General features: G+C 48.3%; 1 protein-coding gene across 10 annotated transcripts in view; it reads left to right on the forward strand.

Moving 5' to 3' along the window:
- The window catches only part of TIAM1 (TIAM Rac1 associated GEF 1), a 381,203-nt gene that overhangs the window by 249,811 nt on the left and 112,072 nt on the right, over positions 1-19,320 (forward strand). For all 10 annotated transcript variants that reach the window (XR_006608160.1, XM_045085165.1, XM_045085166.1 and 7 more), the window contains one exon: positions 13,879-14,326. Coding sequence is in view for 9 of the 10 variants with exons in the window: in XM_045085165.1 (XP_044941100.1) it covers positions 13,879-14,326 (448 nt within the window). In the remaining variant the exon portion in view is untranslated. The remainder of the gene's footprint in view (positions 1-13,878; positions 14,327-19,320) is intronic.

Here is a 19,320-nt window from a genome sequence, read left to right on the forward strand (position 1 = left end):
GTCCTGGCTGGTGTTGAGGATGGGTTCATGGTTTAACAAGACAGTGCTTCTCATCAGAGATCCAGTCAAGCCCATTTGCCTCGAAAGGCACGTCAGCCTCCAGGGTGACCAACTGACAGCACCGTGGTCAGCGGGAAAGCAGCAGGTGCCCTCCGGGCTGACGGAGCAGGGGTGGTGCTGTTCCAGTACGAGACAGACAGGCATTTTGAGGTTTAGTTTTCTCAGAAAGGGCGTCTAAGTAAAATGGGCAGATGGTGGGGAACCCAAAGAGGGGGCAGAGAAAATGGACACGAGACTGTGTTCTTGCTGGAGAGCAGATTTTTATAAAATAGCCCCGATCTCAGGTTTCTGATTTTATGTTGGAATTTTAAATTCTCCTGTACCAGCCATCAGGGAAGTCCTCGGTGTTTTTTGTTTCTTCTCCTACGCTAGCTTTCTGTATTAGAATAATTAAAACTTTCTGTATGTTCCTCCAAGTTTATATGGGTTAAAGGAGACCGTGTTTGACCTTTCCCCTCCTTTTCTTTCCAAAATCATGTTTGACTGTGATAAAAATACACATGACATTTACCATCTTGACCATTTTGAAGTGTGTTGTTCATGCTCACACTGTCGGGCACCCATCACTACGTCCATCCCCAGAACTCTTTCCATCTTGAAAACCTGTTAAGCAACAACCTCTCATCCTCCTCCCCCAACATGCCCCCCACCCCCCCGGCCCCACAGCCCCAATTCTGTTTTCTGCCTCCATGAATTTGACTACTCTAGGGATGTCCCATAAGTGGAATCAGGTAATAATGGTCATCTTGTGACTGGCTTCTTTCCCTTAGCGTAATTTCCTCGGGGGTGCATCCATGTTGTAGCCGGGATTTCCTTCCTTTTTAAGGTCGAAGAATATTCTAGCATGTGTGTGTTTGCTGCAGTTTTCTTTTATCCATTCATGTGTCGGAGGGCAAGTTGTGCCGATGATGTCCAAACCAGGTTTCGGGGCTCCACTCCTCACCTGGGTGACTTCGGGCAAAAAACTATCAGATGCGGGAATAATAAGTAAGGCCTTTGGAGAAGATAGAATGAAGTAACACAGAGGTGCCTGGTCCTTTGGCAGCAGCCAGTAGGGGAGGATTCATTAGTCGTTGGCTGTGTTCCTTATGAGTGGCGGTGTAGGACTTAAAGGCCCAGGTGGTTCAATATTTCTATCAAAGTCTTGTGTCTTAGAAACAGTTGTTAAAAATGTTGACTCTACAGTCAGAGGAGATGAGCCTGAAGTTGCATCCCCATGGACACCTGAATTTTGTACCCTTCTCTTCTCGGGGGCGAGACTCACTGATGGGAATGATGGAACAACCCCCCTGCGGGAGTTGCTCCTCACTGTCCGTTTGGGAAGTGGAGAGACCCGTGAGATAGGTGACCTGTCCTGTGCCCTGACAGGGGCTGAAGGCTCGGTCTTCAAGGCACGGCCGGAAGGGCACTGCAGGGCTGAAACGAAGAGAGAGGCTCCTAGCCTTCAGGATTCAGAGAAGAGTGTGTTGATGCAGGCAATTGAGAAGGGAACATGACCTATGACCGTGACTGTCCCTCTTACCTGGAACAGTGCCAGCCAGGACTTTTTTTTTTTTTAATGGGGCGGGGCAGAGGAAGAGAGAGACTCCACGCTGAGCGTGGAGGCCAACATGAGGCTCGATCCCATGACCCTGAGATCCTGACCTGAGCGGAAATCAAGAGTCAGATGCTTACCCTACTGAGCTTGCCAGGCACCCCATGTTAGCTCACATTCTGTATGAGATCTAAGAGGGGTGCCTGGCTGTATTCTGGCTCTCCATGTTGTGCCCCACCCCCCGGCGCCCCAGGCTGGGGACAGCTGGACCTCTGGTTCAGCCCACCCCCCACGGATGGGGGTTTGAGTCAACGCTGACTACACCCAGAAGAGAGGGGCAGAGCAGTTTTCTCCTGCAGAGCCGGTACCACTGTGAGCTCTCACGTGTCATTGTTCTATGAAATTTCCATCTTTGGCTTGGCGCCTTTGGAAATTGTTAATATATGGAAGTGAGATCATCTAAATGTGGTGTCTCAGAAAGTCACTGCCTCGGCAGCTTAATGTGATGCAGAGAGCAACGGACTCGCAGTCCGGGGGCGTCCATTTACATCCTGGGTGGCTCCTCGCTGACCGGTGACCTTGGGCGAGTCACTCCCATCTTGGGTGCCGCGCAGGCTCCTTCTCTGTCCGCAGCGAGGGACACCAGCCTCTGACAAGCACCCTTAGGGGAACCCGGTGGGCACCCAGTGTGGACACCTGTTGCAGAGTCCATAGAATGAACGGAAGAATTATTTTCGTATTGACTTTATATGTTGAGCGAGGATCTTTAATGACTTGAAACAAACCCCAGAATTATGCACAACAGTCCCCATCCACCCACGCTTCCTAGTCTAAGTTTGGCGTGTTCATCCAACGCGATTTCTTGAGAACCCACTATGTTCCAAACAGTGTATTTTAAGAGACAGTGGGTGTGGAAGCTTCCTTGAAAAGAATTCCCTTTTTTTTTTTTTTTGTTCTTTTTTTTGTTGTTGTTGTTGGTAAAAGTTTCTGACCCGGGGGATCTCTTCAGCGAGCTTGGATCGGAGATGTTAAAGTTCCCTCATCCTGCTCTGGTGACGTAGTTGAATCTGTAACTGTCAGCAGTTTACTCCCCAGAAGAAGAGTTTCTGGAAGACATTTGGCCCCAGAGTGTGGTCTCTGAGCCTGGGATGAAATACACTTTATCTGAAACAATGAGAACAACTTCTTTGGATTTGAAAATGATCGAAAAAGAGTCTTTGACCATTTTTCCTTTTTTTGTTGTTTGTTCAGTAGTTGGACGTGTTACTGAAACATGAGGCCTTGGAGCTCACATGCAGTTTTTAAAACGTAACACCTGTTTCATGCCTGCCACGCGGCGAGTGCTGAGGAATTATTTAATTCAGTAGGTTTGAGTGTGTGTGTGTACACGTGTGTGTGCACGCACACAACGTGCATGAAAATTTGTGTTGCGACTGTTTTGTATTCCTTTGTTGGAAGGGTTTATCTGTATTGCTTAAAGCAGAGTTTACTTGCATTGATGTCTGGAGAAGGACAAGAATAGATTGGCTCTTGATTTGATGGATACATTATTGGTCTTTTGGACTGAACTTGACGGTCTCCGATATTCCCATGGTTAACACTCAGAGCTGGGGCAGCCTGATATCACGTAAAGACGTTCTGAAATCCAGCAGAGCCGAGCTCGTCGGCCTGAGCACTGTTTCTGTTGGTTATGTAACCTGGATGGACCTCGGTGCCTCCTGAATGGGGCTGATGGGAGTTCCGCACGGAAGTGAGTACGAAGCTCCTGGCATGTTGTCTCTTGCGCTTAGTAGAAGCTCAGTCGGTCATGGTTATTAGTTGTGATGGGAATAGTTTGGCTTCCTCTTTCAGAGCTCAGCCCTCCTGTGTCTCAGACTTCCAGTGGGTGAGGTGGAAAGAGAGAACTGCCAACTGATGGAGCGTCTTGGAGCCAGGCTGTGTGTTTCAAAGGGAAGCTTTGGCTTGGGGCCATCGTACGGGACTTGGTAGGAGAGCTTCATTCATCCACTTAGGAGATGGAAGAGTGGGAGCTGCTCTTACCAAGAACTTCTCAAGGAGCCACAGCCTGGAGATAGCGAGGGACCCCCTGCTCAGAGCCCCTTGTGGAGATGGGACACTGATGATGGGTTTGTGTGTTTGTGCAATTTCTGACCACCTCTGTGTCCCCAGAAATCTTCACACCATAGCGGATGGAGTCGGAACGAGGTAAGGCAGAGCTCTCCATCCGTTTCTGGCCCCCGTGGGCCATTGACAGATTCTTTTCAGCCTGATTTCCAGCTCACAGATCACCCCTATGTCCTTTGTGGGGGAGAAAATATATCTAAAGAGATGAGGCGACCAGGTCTCGCAACTAGATTAAAATCTAGGTCTCCTGACTCACCGACCAGGGTCATTCTTCGGAAGCCCACACCCCCACACCATTACTTCCTCCTCATTCTCGAACAGATTCCAACTTCCATGTCCTTAGATTTTAAGATCAAATTCCTTAGTTCTGGGGCAGAAACAAAAAAGGGTGATTGACTGAAAAGAATGTAGGAATGTTCACACTGTAGCCCAGGCGCAGTGGTTCCTGAGAGAGGTGTCCACGGCAGTGTTCAGAAGAAAACCTTGCTTTCTTGTTTGGAAAGGCAAGTCCTAGATCCATGATTTCAGCAACAAGGGGTGTGCAGTGTTCTTGGAAGAGGCTCTTGAGTTCCTAGCAAAATTGTGTTGGTTTTTATAAAATTTTGTTTTGCTTTACACTTAGCTTAAATGGCTTAGGAATAAGTATGTTCCCCAAGCTGAAAACCGACATCAGCATCCAAGAGATTCTTAACCTTTGGTCACAGACTCCTTTGAGAGTTGGATGAAAAATTTGGACCCTTTTCTTAGATAAACACATGGACCACCCTTCTGCATTCAATTTCAGGGGCTCCATGGGTTCCCCAAAGTCCATCTAGAAGCTTCTGGTTAATAACCCCAGGTTAATTCTGCATGAAACAATATATTTTCATATAAAATTTATTTTTTTTAAAAAAACCCCTTTCCTTGCCTTTAATTCAGACCATTCGATGCTTCTTTTTTCCTTTTCCCTTGATCTTCCTTTTTCTGGCATCTAAGTTAAGCAATGAGATAGTGTTTTGAAAGCAAGCCCATCCATTTTCGGTAGGAGTATCTGCCTCTTGGCCAAGATCTTCTTTTGGGGAGTGAGAGGGTGAGTATGTAGTTGGGGGATGGCTGTGTTGTTAGTTTCAGACCCTTTCTACTTGTAAAAAGTACGGTGGACTCCAAAGGGCTTCTGTTTATGTGGCTTCTAGCTATAAATAGTTATCACACTAGAAATTGAAACAGGAAAGCAAAAAAAAAAAAAAAAACAACCCCAAAACCCACTTGTTGATTCATTTTTAAAATAGAACCAATAAACCCATTCTTTGTTCACAGAAATGACTTTTTATTTTCTAAAATTTAAAAAATTAGGGAGGAAAGAGGTGTTAATTTATATTTGACAAATCTCTACAGTTTCTGGCAAACAGGAGACCCTAGAGTCTCCTCTCTGCTTCTGCCTTCACTCTTTTGTGGTTGTGTTGGTTGGTTGGTTGGTTGGGTGGGTGGGTGGGTGGAAAGTGTGGTTTTGCCCAGGTAGCTGGAAAAGGCAGGGCGTGATAGCCACCCCCTGAAATTACCTGAGGATCCCTGGTCCACACTTTGAGCTGCCCATTGAGGCTAATACAGGCTGGGGAAGTTTAGGCCTTCAAAATTCCCATTTTTAGTTTAGTGCTTGAAGAAGAGGAACGTCTGTGTTCATTGATGAAACTGCTGGTTTCTTAGCATCACTGAGGAGGAGGAAGGGCTGGAATTGGAAGCTTAGAATCCTTCCAGAAGCCTGCTATGAGGGCCTAAGAGGGCCTCCATGGAGCCCAAGGTAGAACTTAGGAAATAGGCTTTTCACTGTCATATGGATGCAGTTTGCTCTGGACGACTGTTGGCAGATTATCTAATGCGGCCCAGAGGACAGCCCGTCCTGTCTTTCTTTTTGTAGTTTAAAAAAAAGCTAAAGAAAACACTTTAAATTAACTCTGGTTATGTCTGTAAATGACATAATAAAACCGGATTGTTTGAAGATTGCAAAGTTCAGCTTGACAAGTAGGACTCACTTCTCAGCTCAACCGTAGCTGGGCTTGAGCTGAGCCGGGAGATGAGCAAACCTTTAAATCAAATGAAACTGTAATCCGCGAGGAGCCGTTCTCCTTGTTTGGGGATTATGGTGGAAAATGAACAGCAGTTTATTCACAGAAAGGTGGGTTTATTTTTATTTATTTGTTTATTTATTTATATTTACTAAGATTTTATTTATTAGAGAGAGTGTGCACGTGCATGCACATGTTCACACACGAGTGGGGGTGGGGCAGAGGACGGGGGAGAGCAGGGAGCCCAACGTGGGGCTCCATCCCAGGAACCCGGGATCATGACCTGGACCAAAGGCAGACCCTTAACTGACTGAGCCACCCAGGCGCCCTGCAAAGGTGGGTTTATTTTTCTGAAGTGTCTTGCCTACTCCACGTCAGATACTGTTTGTAGTGCTTTGGGATGTGTCAACAGGAAAAGGTCCCTGAGCTCATGGAGCTAGTTTGGGGGTGAAATGGGGACGTGTAGGCAGAAAACAGCATAATAAGCGCTCGACATGCAATGGAGAAAAGAGCAGGGCAGGGCAGACGAGGCAGTGGGGGATGCGGGAGGCACTATGAGATGGGGCGGTCAGGCTTGACCCCCTCGAGAGGGCAGACTTGGGAGTTGGTCATTGATTTGGGAGGTGGGAGTGTGCTCTGCGTGTTTGAGGGAGCAGAGCTGGGGCAGGGGAACAAGATGCTGCAGAGAAGTTGGCCTGGCAGTCGGAGGAGGGAAAGGAGTCTTTTAGCTGTGGAAAGGGGGGACGTGAGCTGAGCCTTAAAGGATGAATATTCCTGGAAGCAAGAACAGTTGAGAGCATGCACCTGCGTTGCACTGACTGGTAGGTCCGTCCTGTGCTCCAGTGTGAAGGCTGGACGTCTGCAGGGGGCTTTGCAAGGCAGGCCGAGGAGCCTTCCACATGGCTCCTGGGAAGGTCTGCCTGGCTGTGGTGTGCCGGGTGCATTCAGGAGGTTGACGGAGAGAGCTTGTGACTGAACCACGGCCGTGGCTCTGAGAAAGGAACCCGCAGGTCGGGTGATAGATACATCATGGGTAGTGAGGAGGGGAAGGATGACTACAAGGTTTGAGGCACCTACGTGGAAAAAAGCAGATAAAAAGAGAGAAGATGATTCATTAGCTCAGATGTTGGCAGTCCCCCATCTGGAGTTACCTGTAGCAACATTTCAAGCATTTGCCAACATACTTCTGACTCCTTTTTAGCAACTGTAAGAACTTTGGGTTGAGAGAAATTTTGAGTCACTCCCATTGGGGATCATCAGAGAAGGAGGGAAGACGTGTTGAAAACATAAAAAGGCATGGAAGTTTTGTCTTGGGAAAGGGAGAAGGGAGAACTAGAGCTGGGTTTTAGAAGTCCCTCCAGCGGAGGTGGGACATGTGCAAGTGGAGCATGATAGTGGGAAACCCAGCGGGTAGAATTTACAAACTTCAGAATTGAAAATGCAGAAAGGCACTGGATGTTTGGTTAGAGAGCAAGAGAGAGAGAGGGGGAACAAAAGAAGCCTTACATGGAAAAGTAACACTGCAATATTTCTAGCAAATCAGCAATGGCAGTTATTAGTAACAGTGTGCATAGTTATTAATCGACAGTGTAGAAAACACCACCATTTTGGGGCGCGTGGGTGGTTAAGCATTGGGCTCAGGTCATGATCTCAGGGTCCTGGGATCGAGCCCTGCGTCAGGCTCCTTGCTCAGTAGGGAACCTGCTTCTCCCTCTGCCTCTGCCTCCCCCCCTCCCTGCTTGTGGCCCCTCTGTCAAATAAGTAAATAAAATCTTTAAAAAAAAAAAAGTAGAAAACACCATTTTCCTAGGTTATGATGCTATTTTGCAAATGTGACAATAACTTAAAAGGCACTTCATCGGCTCCTCCCAGCCGTGGTCAGCCCATTTTCCTGTTTCCTCAGCAGCACCCCTTCCATGTTAGGCACTAGTGAGCGAGGTCAGGCAGTGCTTCTCTCCTTGGGCCAAGATGAATTTTGACCGAAGGTGGAAACGACAGTAATCCTAGTTAATGCTTTTAAGCAGGCACTATGTGCTGGGCACAGTTCTAGAAACCTTTGCTGGGTTAACTCAGTTTCACAGCATCTTAACAGAGTGTTCTAAAGGGGAGATAATTGTTGTCATCCCCTTTTGACAGGTGGGGAAACTGAGGCACAGAGCAGTTCAAAGTAACTTCCCCGGGATCGGTATTGACCATACTGAGATTACCAAGGGAGAGCATCCTAAGAGTATATCAAGTATACCGAGGAGAGAACACTGGGAGCCAAAAACAGTATTCATGTATGTGCGTGTGTGTGAGACGGGGCACTTGGCAGTTTGGGGGACAAGAAGATGGTAAACCAGGGGAGAAGGAGTGTTTTAGAATTGAACACGGCAAAAGTTGTTCTAATTCAGAGCTTCTGCCAAGTCGAAATTTCCTCAACCCCCTGAAAGTCCACTAACTCTCTATATTTAGCTTTTCTGTATAGCTATGTGAAAGCAAAGCTGGATTCATCAGGGAAATTAAACAAAGTAACCAAGGAAATAGCTTCTAATTGCATCAGACCGATAACTACACATGGCTGATTGATCTTACTGTCCTCGAAGTGTCCCAGGGCCCTTGAACTTTGTGGCTGATTACCTTTCCAAAACTGTGTTCACCTGTCATTAACACAGAAAACCTGTCCCTCAGAGGATTTGTAAGTTGCCCAGCAAAACCACTGGAGCCTTGTTACAATGTATCGTTAGCCCCCATTCGTGGTGCCTGACCCTTCAGTTTGCCAAGGTGGTGGGAAGGGGCGTTACATTTGTTGAGTGCCGCCAGCATTTTAGTACCCGAGCCCACGTTAGCATTTGTGGTCCAGCTCTGGTGACCTCGATGACCCTGGCCTGGCAGCTGTGGTGTGCTTCGGGCTACAGCTGGCCACTTGTGCACCCGGTAGGAAAGTGCATACGTTTGTGCTGGGAATCTGCCAGTGCCGTGGAAACTGGCGAGCGCTCTAGAAATCTGGCTTGGGAGGATGTGTCCAGGGAGACCAGGCTCTGAGAGCCTCTGTACCCCATGAATGTTGTGTATAATCGGAAGCCTTTTCAGTGGAGTGTTTCTAACACAGGGAGTATATTTTGAGTAATTTCCAGGAAATCTCTGAGTGGATCATGCATCACATGGGAGTCACTTCTCTGTGTCGCTAGGGTCTTACCATCTCCCCTGATCTCCTTTGACTTTTGAATTAGAGCTCGGTATATGATAAACTACTAGGACCTATCAGATGCTAAGAGACCTCACTTACTATGAAGGAACATGCGTTGTGTTTGCTACAGACACTGCTGGGCTCCCATGAGATTCTGCCCTGGAGTTGGTTTTTGGATTTCTTGCTGCTGGGAAGAGTGGGGGAGGTTCTGAGTATGGAAAGAGTCCGTTTTCTCAGGTGCCAAGCCCTTGAGAGTGAGGTGGGAAGGTGGAGGAGCCCTCGGAAGGATGACCACCAGGAACATTCGCTTGACGGTGGCCCTCTTTCTTCTGAGCTCTTGGAAGGTGCATTGCAGTGATAGGCGTCCTGACATCGGAGGGTGATGGGCATCCGGGATGCAGCCTCGGAGGGGTGGATGCTTGCTGTTTTCCAAAGTGTGAACCCAGTGAGCACAAGGGGTGATGTTTGAAAGAAATGTTTGAATCACGATATTGTACACTTGAAACGAATCCAGCACTGGATGTTAGCTAACTGGAATGAAGATAAAAACAAGAAACAGGGCGCCTGGGTGGCTCAGTGGGTTAAGCTGCTGCCTTTGGCTCGGGTCATGATCTCAGGGTCCTGGGATCGAGTCCCGCATCGGGCTCTCTGCTCAGCAGGGAGCCTGCTTCCTTCTCTCTCTCTGCCTGCCTCTCTGCCTACTTGTGATCTCTCTCTCTCTCTCTGTCAAATAAATAAATAAGTAAAATCTTTTAAAAAAAAACCAAGAAACAAAGTGGGAACCCAGAGCCTCTGTGTCGGAATGTCTGGCTTTGGTTTGTGCTAGAGATTCTGAGGTGATGCTTAGGCATTTGGGGAGTGGGGTTCCACAGATGATTCTGACCCACACTGAAGCTGGAGGTTGCTGGTGCCTGCGAGCCTCTCGTGGACCGTTCCGGCGTTGAGTAGTGCCTCTGGTTAGGTCGTCCTTACTTCACGCGATGCTAGAGCCTGGAGCCTCTGGGTATTTGGGACATCGCAAACTTCATGACCAAGTTGGGCTGGGTCTGGGCAACCTGCATGTTTTCCAACAGGCTGGGTCACATATCAGTGGGGGCCATCTACCACCGAGCCTGCTTGGCCACATGTGGAGATAAGGTGGAGTCGGCTTGGACAAAAGATCCAGAGCATTCCCCAGCGGTTACGCGGGTTGTGTGCTCCAGGGCTATGCCGGCTCACCTAGGGCCGGCAGGCTTCTCACCCGGAGTGATCACTTCTTTGCTCAGATCAGTGGCCATCCCAGAGCTGGGCACACAGAGCCCGGGCCATGGCGAGCTGATAGCAGCAGTCGGCGTGAGCAGATGTTCAGCCCCGGCAGAGAGGTGAGTGTCTGCCAAGCCTTAACGCTTAGTTTTTAGAGAGGCCCCGGGGTATTCCGTAAAGGGGTAAATGGTTGGTGGGGAAGTCGGAGACTTTAAGACACATGCTCTTAAGGGTTTGGTCTGTCTCGTTTCTGCCTCTTTCCCTCCTCATTCACCTCCTCTTTCCTCTTATCCCTGAGATTTGAGCTCTTTGCTTGGGAAGTCAAGGCAAACAGATACTAGCTTTCGCTGGGAAAACCTGAAAAGGGCCTTGTTGACAAAAAAGGGTAAAGCATGGAGTTGTCTGTTTCAGTAGAACCTGGCCAGGTGCTGCTTACAGCTGAGCAGTGGGTTTGCCATGTCATAGTGGAAAAGGTGGTTGGAAATGTGTGAGTTTCGACTCCCAGTCGGCCAGCAGCCAGGGCTATGCATTTCTGAGCCCCAGCATCCTCACTGATTAATCAAGAGGATGGCTTTGCAAGGTCCCTGCCTATTCTTGAGCTCTGGGAATTAACAAGATGCCTTGAGTCCATTCTCTCCCTGGTTCTGAGGTCTTTCTCTTACAGACCAGGGAGGTTACCAGCATAGCGAATCTCTCCCTGACGTACAGAGATGCTTCTCACCTCTTTGCATCTTAGAGGGGAGCTTGGCACTGATGCCTTCCTTTCTTCCAGGGAAAGACTGAGACCCATGAAAATGAATCCAGATGTTTAGGAAATTCACACACACCTCGTCTCCCACCACCCAGGGTTGTCTTGAATCATCAGTCACGGCATATTTTACTTATTGTCTTTATTGACATGGTCAATATTCCTGCCGGGAGAAGTGGGAGTTCTTACCTGTGTTTTCCTTTTTATTTATTTTTTAAAAAAGATTTTATTTCTTTATTTGACAGAGAGAGATCACAAGTAGACAGAGAGGCAGGCAGAGAGAGAGAGAGGGAAGCAGGCTCCCTGCTGAGCAGAGAGCCCGATGTGGGACTCGATCCCAGGACCCTGAGATCATGACCTGAGCCAAAGGCAGCAGCCCAACCCACTGAGCCACCTGGGCACCCTTTGTTTTTCTTTTTATATAGGGCACTGGATCTGGGTCCTTCATGGCCCCGGTGGAATGGCAGATAGCGAAGTGATGGGACTGGTATTTGCTAGGGTATGCCTTTAATCCCCTTGAAATCCGAGGGGTTTGGACTCCATTGGAAATGCAGCTGGTCCTCTGAAGCTATCCTAACTCCTTCCTGCTTCTGTTTTCCCTCCTTGCTTTTTCTTTTCTTTCTTTCTTGAAAACAGTTTTAGGTAGTAGAGAGGGGTTCCCAGTTAACCTTGAACACCTGTCAAAGGTAGTATTGGCCAGATCCATTATTTTCCTCCTTTTTTTAAAAAAAAATTATTTATTTATTTATTTGACAGACCGAGATCACAAGTAGGCAGAGAGGCAGGCAGAGAGAGAGAGGGAAGTAGGCTCCCTGCTTAGTGGAGAGCCTGATGCAGGGCTGGATCCCAGGATCCTGGAATCATGACCCGAGCCGAAGGCAGAGGCTTGAACCCACTGAGCCACCCAGGCGTCCCTACTTTCCTCCTTTTGCACACTGTTCTCTTTATTGTGGGTTTTTTTTTTTTTTTGAAGGTGCACGGTGTTCTGATTTAATATATGTATACATTGTGAAATGATTACCACAATCAAGTTAATTAACACATGCATCACCGCACATAATTACCTTTGTGTGTGTGTGTGTGTGTGTGTGTGTGGTGAAAACACCTAAGATGACTCCCTTAGCAAATTTCAGTCCCCACCATGCTGCACGTTTGATTCCTAGAACTTAACTTTTTTTAATAAAGATTTTATTTATTTATTTGTGAGAGAGCACGAGTGGGGAGAGAGACAGAAGCAGACTCCCCGCTGAGCAGGGAACCCGATTCGGGGCTCGATCCCAGGACCCTGAGACATGCATGACCTGAGCCAAGGGCAGACGCTTCAGTGGCTGAGCCGCTCAGGCGCTCCTAGACATTAGAAACTTTCATAACTGAAAGTTGGTACCCTCCTTTGGCCGCCATCTCCTCCACCCCCCCATCCCTGACAGACACTGTTCCGCTCTCCGTTCTATGAATTCGACATTTTTGGATCCCCCTATAAGTGAATCATACAGTATTTGTCTTACTCTTGCTTGTCACGTCTGTCTCTGCCCATCTTCTAGTCGTTCGCTTAGTGTCTCTTGATGATGAAGGTGAAGTGAATTTTGAGGCCCTCACTTAAGAATGGACCCAGTGAGATGGGTAGAGATAAGGTCCAGCAGCTGTCTGGGCCTCGCCCAGGACCGTGTCTCTGCGTGGCTTGGTTCATTCTGCCCCGTGGCCTCTCGGCAAATATTTGAGCCCAAAGATTTTATTTTTATGCCAACTCAGAATAGTCTGTTTTTACATTTGCGAACCGTAATTGGCTGCTTCTGAGACTGAAGGCAGGAAAAAGTGGTGAAATCCCCAAACCGTGTGTTACTTTGCCGTCTCTTCTGTGTCATGCCCGTGTACCTGTTCTCTTCCATTGAGAAAAATCAGTCTGATTTCTTATCCATAAGACAGTTGAGCTGTCCTGTCCAATATTGCTGTCATTATCCCTCCTTGATGACTGCCATTATTTAATTATTATTTATGGACATGCCTGTAGCCCTTTGGAGCAATTAAGGTTCTTATTTGAGAACAGATCTGTCTCTGTCCCCGAAATGTTAGGCTTGAGAGCGGGGACAGTGCTTTGGAACTTCCAGAACTTCCAGATGTTTTTAAATTGGGAATTGATACCCCGGCGTGCTGGCAGTTGCCGGAAGCTGTCACTTGGCCCAGGGGCAGTGAGTAGCCTGCTTGGGGCTCCGAGCTTGCTGGCTTTGAAAGGGCAAGGTAATTGGAGAGCCTGCCTTGGAGCTGTGGGCCCCACAGACTTATTTAGCTCAATGCAGAGTGAGAGGCTGCTTGTTTTCGAGAAGGGACGCTGATTACAGCATGAGGACTCTTGCCTGTTCATGGGACCTGAGTCCTTGCTGGGTGAGTGGGTGGGGCTGTGCGCTGGTGATCTTTTGAGTCGCCACATTATAAAACAGACTCCTAACCGAGTTATTTATTGATTGATTTACGGAATCGTACTGGCTGCAAAGACCTTGTTACCTATTGTTACCCCCTACCTCTGCCACAGCTAATCAGCCTGCAGAATTTCCTGGAGTTTGGGGCAGGCTGATGAGGGTCAGGGAGCTGAGCTCTCTCAGCATGGCCGTGGGAGCATCTATAGCTGATCTGCCAGTTAGTTGATTATCTAAGTCAGATAAAGGATAAGCTCTTGGAAGGGTTCCTTGGTTTTTAATACATATTTCTTCAATGTTTGGGATGGTTCGCATTCATGCCAGGGTGGCTTAACGGCCCCCTGTCACCCCCCCCCCAACTACCCTCCCCAGCCGTTTTGCCGGCAGGTTGGGTTTGTGCGGATCTGGGGTTTGGGGAGGAGTTGGTCCGCGCCAGGCTGGGGAGCAGCGGTGCCGTGTGGGTTCCCTGCAGCTCTGCCGGCTGCCGAGTCCCCGGCTCTCCTCTCGTCCTGATGCATGTCTTCCTCTTGTCCCTTTCTGCTCCCAAGGATGTTAACGCCGGCGAGGGCAGTGAGTTCGCGGACAGTGGGATCGAAGGGGCCACCACCGACACGGACCTCCTGTCCAGGCGATCCAATGCCACCAACTCCAGCTACTCGCCCCCCACCGGCCGCGCCTTCGTGGGCAGCGACAGCGGCAGCAGCTCCACCGGGGATGCGGCCCGCCAGGGGGTGTACGAGAATTTCCGCCGGGAGCTGGAGATGAGCACCACCAACAGCGAGAGCCTGGAGGAGGCGGGCTCGGCGCACAGCGACGAGCAGAGCAGCGGCACCCTGAGCTCGCCGGGCCAGTCGGACATCCTGCTCACGGCCGCGCAGGGCACGGTGCGCAAGGCCGGGGCGCTGGCCGTCAAGAACTTCCTGGTGCACAAGAAGAACAAGAAGGTGGAGTCGGCCACCCGGCGGAAGTGGAAGCACTACTGGGTGTCCTTGAAAGGTAGGACGGGGAGCGCCCCGCCCCCCTGTGCGGGAGGAACCTTGCGCGTCAGGGTGCACCTGCGCCCGCGATGGTTTATGAGGACGTGGGGTGTGCATTTTATACTACTTTTAACCAGTTGTATAAGTATGGGAATACTTAGCATGAAATCTTCCCTCTTAAAAATTTAGGTGTGACCCTGTCGTGGACCCTAGGGCAGATCTCTAGAATGTGATCATCTCTCTCTTTTTTAAAGATTTTATTTATTTACTTGACACAGAGAGAGATCACATGTAGGCAGAGAGATGGGTAGAGAGAGAGGGAGCATACAGGCTCCCTGCCGAGCAGAGAGCCCGACGTGGGACTTGATCCCAGGGCCCTGACACCAAGACCTGAGCTGAAGGCAAAGGCTTAACCCTCTGAGCCACCCAGGTACCCCGTGATCATCTCTCTTAACTGAAACTTTCTGTGCCTTGATTATCGGTAACTCCTCACTTCCCCCTCCCCCACCAGCGCTGTTTTGTTTTCTTTCCTTTTTCACAGTTAAGCTAGAGGAACATCCCACATTGAGTTTCCTTGTATAGACAGCTGCTTCTGAGGACAGCTCATTTGAGGGACGTGTTCCAAAAGAAAAGAAAAGTCATTCAAGTTAGGGAAGTACCTCCTAAAATAACTATTTTGGAGGGAAACATTCATTTGAATCCTGTGAAATGACCATTTCTTTGGGCTAAAAATGCTAGAATATCACTAATCTCATGAGGCTCAGCCCAGTGCTTACTAGAATGTCTGAGTCATCCTAGGTTTGTGAAAAAGTAACTGTTTTACGGTCACACTCGACTATATGGGAGAGAGAGAGAGAGAGAGTGTGTGTGTGTGTGTGTGTGTGTGTAGATACATACACATGTGGAGACATGGCTGCCTTTTCATTAGTAAGTGTAATGCTTTTATATGTTGCTATTCGTTGTCCTACATCAGAAGTTCATGCACATACTATTGTGCATGTCTGCATGTGTCTCCGTAGGAGAAAAGCTCCCATTTGTGTGCTCCGTGTCTGAGAGAGTACTTGGAGCCAGCCCCCTTAGACCTTCTATCACAAACCAAATTTGAGACCGGTTAAAGTATGGCAGGACAGGTTCGTTAGGTCAACAAGCATGAAGGACAAACACAGGGAGACATCTGGGCTTCCCAGGTATGGTGTACCCTCTAGACCATTCCATAGTCCATCTCCTTAACTGTGGTTAGAGGGAGAACATCAATCCTAGAGGCATAGAGCATTCTAGAGTCTGCACAGTGATGCGCAGGCCATCCCCTGAAGGACAGCCGAGGTGTAGATCGGTCCCATTACTGCTGGTGCCAACTGTTGCTTCAGTACTTCAGTGAGACAGGAAGGGAGCTTGTTAATTAGACCGGACGTTTTCACTGCATGTCCCAGAGACCCGCAATGATGGTACCTGAAGAGAGATAGAACTGAGTCCCTCCCGTCCACCATAGGCTGAAGTTACGGTGATTCCTTCCTGTGAGTCATCCAGGTCCCAGGTTACTTCGGTCTCCTTGCTCTGCTGTTCCCAGATCCAGTCCCTGTGGTCAAGGTAGCTCACCACCGGGCCCACGTTCCCACAGAAAAATGAAGGTGTATCCCTCTGCTCTACATCAGGGCCATGATAACCAAGTACCACAGACTTGAGTGGTTTAACCAAAGCAATATATCTTCTCACAGTTCTGGAAGCTGGAAGAGATCCAGGTAGAAGTGGGGTTGGTGAGACACCTGTCTCCTTGGCTCTAGATGGCGGTCTTCTTCCAGTATATTCCCGTGGCCTTCCCCATCTGCCCGTCTGTGTCCGAATTCCCTCTTCTTAGAAGGTTAGCAGTCAGATTGGATTAGGGCCCATTCCTCTGACCTCAGTTTATAAAGGTATTTGTAGAGACCCTAACTCCAAGTACAGTCTCATTCTGAATTACTGGGTTAGGACTTCAACTAGGAATTTGGGGCGAGATAATTCAGCCCATGACAGGCCGTGAATCTGTGTGCTAAGTAAGCTTCCCAGGTGATTGCTACAGCTGAGACACCAATGTTAGTGTCGTAGACTAACAATAATTAGGCGCTTTTTCACTTGGGACGTGGAAGAGGACATCGTTTGGTTCCGCCGTTCCCTTAGAGAATAAAGGATACTCAAAGCCCGGGTGTGCCATCTCAGAGCAGTGGCTCCAGAGCCTGTTAGAAGAGAGAGCCTTCACGCTCTTGGTGACCCAGATTTGAATGGCACAGTCTGTCAGGCTCCAGGCCCAGGACACAGAGCCACCGAGCCCTCCGTTTCTTAATCCTGACGGGTTCCCATTATAGATCGACATGCTCGGGCCTGGTCCTTGCCACTCAAAGGCAGAGTGTGCTGCTGTGTTTTTCTTGGCAACTCTGGAGATCGAGAAATAAAAAAGCAGAGAGCACCTGGGAGTTGTGGGGGTAGATTTCTCTAAAGAGCCTGCCACTTTAGGCAGAGTAATTAATTTTTTTAAAAAATGATTTCATTTAGAATTAGTCTCTGGAGTGTCTCTTTCGGCAAGTGCTGAGCATGCAGGAGACGTCCAGGGGTGGATGAAGGCAGACAGACTGCTTTCAGGAAGCACGTGCTTCCGGGATTTGCTGCTTCGTGTTAATCTTCACACCGAAACAGGCAGGAAATGAGAGTACATTTTAACGATTTTAACCAAGTTTAACCACCTACTGTCAGGGGTGATTGTAAACCAACGTTGCAAAATTACAAAAACAGCAATTTGAGAAGACCGTAAAATATTCCACATTTGCACACGTCAGGGTCTGTGGATGTCTCCTCTTCATGATCCACTGGCTTCTTTCTCTGTCCGCAGCCTACAGTACAGCTGTGTTGCTCCTTGTCTGTTCAGAGTCTGCTAATCATTAGTGTCGTGTTAGTCCTAAAGAGAACAGGGTTTCTCAACAGGGGCACTATTGACATTTTCTGGATAATTCTTTGTTGTCGGGATGCTCTCTGGGGCTCGGCAGGATGTTTAGCAGCATCTCTGCCCTCCACCTGCAGGATGCCAGTGGCACCTGCCCCATTCCCCCCATACCCAGTGACAAACAAAAATGTCTCCAGATGCCACCAGATGTCCTTGACCTCAGTGGCAAAATTGAGGGTTTTTCCCACCTCAAGAACCTCCGATTTGGAGGAAAATAGCATCCCCTTCCCATTTTCTTTCCTATATTATCTCTGAATCTGTGCTAACGTAAGAAGTGAAAATAGGTACAGGAGATTCTGCAGTGTGTTGTATGTGTTTCGGAAAAGACTTGAGATCTTCAGAATAAAAGGGACTATGGGAAAAATAAGGTTGGGACAGACTCCTTAATAGGTACGTCCTTAAGTTATATGTTTGTGTGCTGCCTGGGTGGCTCAGTTTGTTGAGTAGCTGCCTTCGGCTCGGGTCATGATTCCAGGGTCCTGGGATCGAGCCCTGCATCGGGCTCTCTGCTCAGCAGAGAGCCTGTTTCTCTCCCTCCCTCTGCCTGCAGCTCTGCTCTCTTGTGCTCTGTCTCTATCTCTCTGTCAAATAAATAGATAAAAATCTTTAAAAAAAAAAAAGAAAAGGGACCAAAAAAAAATTATATGTTTGCAACTTTTTAGCCCAACACTAAATAGATAGATAGGATTGATGGAAAACTAAATACCCTGCTAAAAATACTCAGTAGTTCACATCTTACTTTTTAACAATGACTGCTTTGGAAAACGTGGGACTTCACCTTTAAAAACAAAGTAAATATAACTTATGGGTAGAAAGAAGAATCAAAACTCCTGAATTCTTGAGACCAGGACAGTGATGAAGAAATCCTAAAGCTCAGAAGCACCATACGACAGGACTGATAAGGAAGGCTTTGGGGAGACTCTGCCAAGGGAAAAATTGTGATGCGAGTGGACACGGCATTCAGCTGAGTTCGGGGATTTGCCTTCAGCAGCTGTTAACCTACAGATGGGAAATACGGCGGGCTGGGAGACACTGCCTTTGAACTCATGGGACTTCTCCATTGATCCCCATCATTGTACATTGCTAATCACACAGAAGCAAATTCGCTTTATGAAAACTCATATGGTAGCTGCACTTTCAAGGACTTTGCTGTTCACATAAGGCATGGCCCTTGCTGGTGGTTGAGATGTTGAAAACTGACAGAGTTAAGAAAGAGTCATAAAGTGGGGCCCAGGCTTCCCCTGAAACTGGTTTTGATGAGTTGATGGTAAATGTTCAGCTAGTAATTACTATTGAGGTGAGCCTCACGTTTAGGTGATGATGGAGAGAGTCTCCTAAACCCACCTTGCCACAAATTTCGGAGAGGTTTTTACTGCGACTGCCTCGCTAATTTCATGGTGCAAGTAAGCGTGGACCAGGCTTCCAGATCCCGCAGCCCCTCATACGTGTGCCATGACATACCTTCTTTCGGGAGGAACAGGGACATGGTTTAATTCTAGAAGAACATTTTATAGAACATACTTGAGCTCGAAAAGCTATCATTTCTTGCCTTATCCTTAAAACACCTAAAGCTAATACTATAAATGGCTTTCTCCAAGGGCAGAGCCAAGAAACCCAGTTAATTGTATCTCCTGGTTATACATCACGGGAGCTATCTGGAAGGGACTCCAGTGGTTTTCTACTGACTGGTGGGCCTCACACTGTGGAACTTGCGGTTCTGACCCGTGGAGCTGGGGTTCTAGCCACCCCCACTGGCCAGAGGAGCCATAAGAACCCGCTGTGTTACAGACCCCATATGTCTGTAACAGAGCAGTCTAAAACAGAAAGTGAGGGTCTTAAAGAAGTTGAGGACGTGCATGGGTTGAGAAACAGGGATTTAAGAAATCTTTGCCTTTTGAGGTACCTGGGTGGCTCAGTCGGTTAAGCGTCTGCCCTCGGCTTAGGTCATGGTTCCAGGGTCCTGGAATTGAGTCCTGCGTCAGGCTCCCTGCACAAGGGGAACCTGCTTCTCCCTCTGCTCCTCCCCCCACTCATGCATTCAC

Source organism: Mustela putorius, unplaced genomic scaffold (assembly GCF_011764305.1).
Source record: "Mustela putorius furo isolate JIRA1106 unplaced genomic scaffold, ASM1176430v1.1 tig00000832_pilon_pilon_pilon, whole genome shotgun sequence".
In the NCBI taxonomy this organism is placed as follows: domain Eukaryota; kingdom Metazoa; phylum Chordata; class Mammalia; order Carnivora; family Mustelidae; genus Mustela; species Mustela putorius.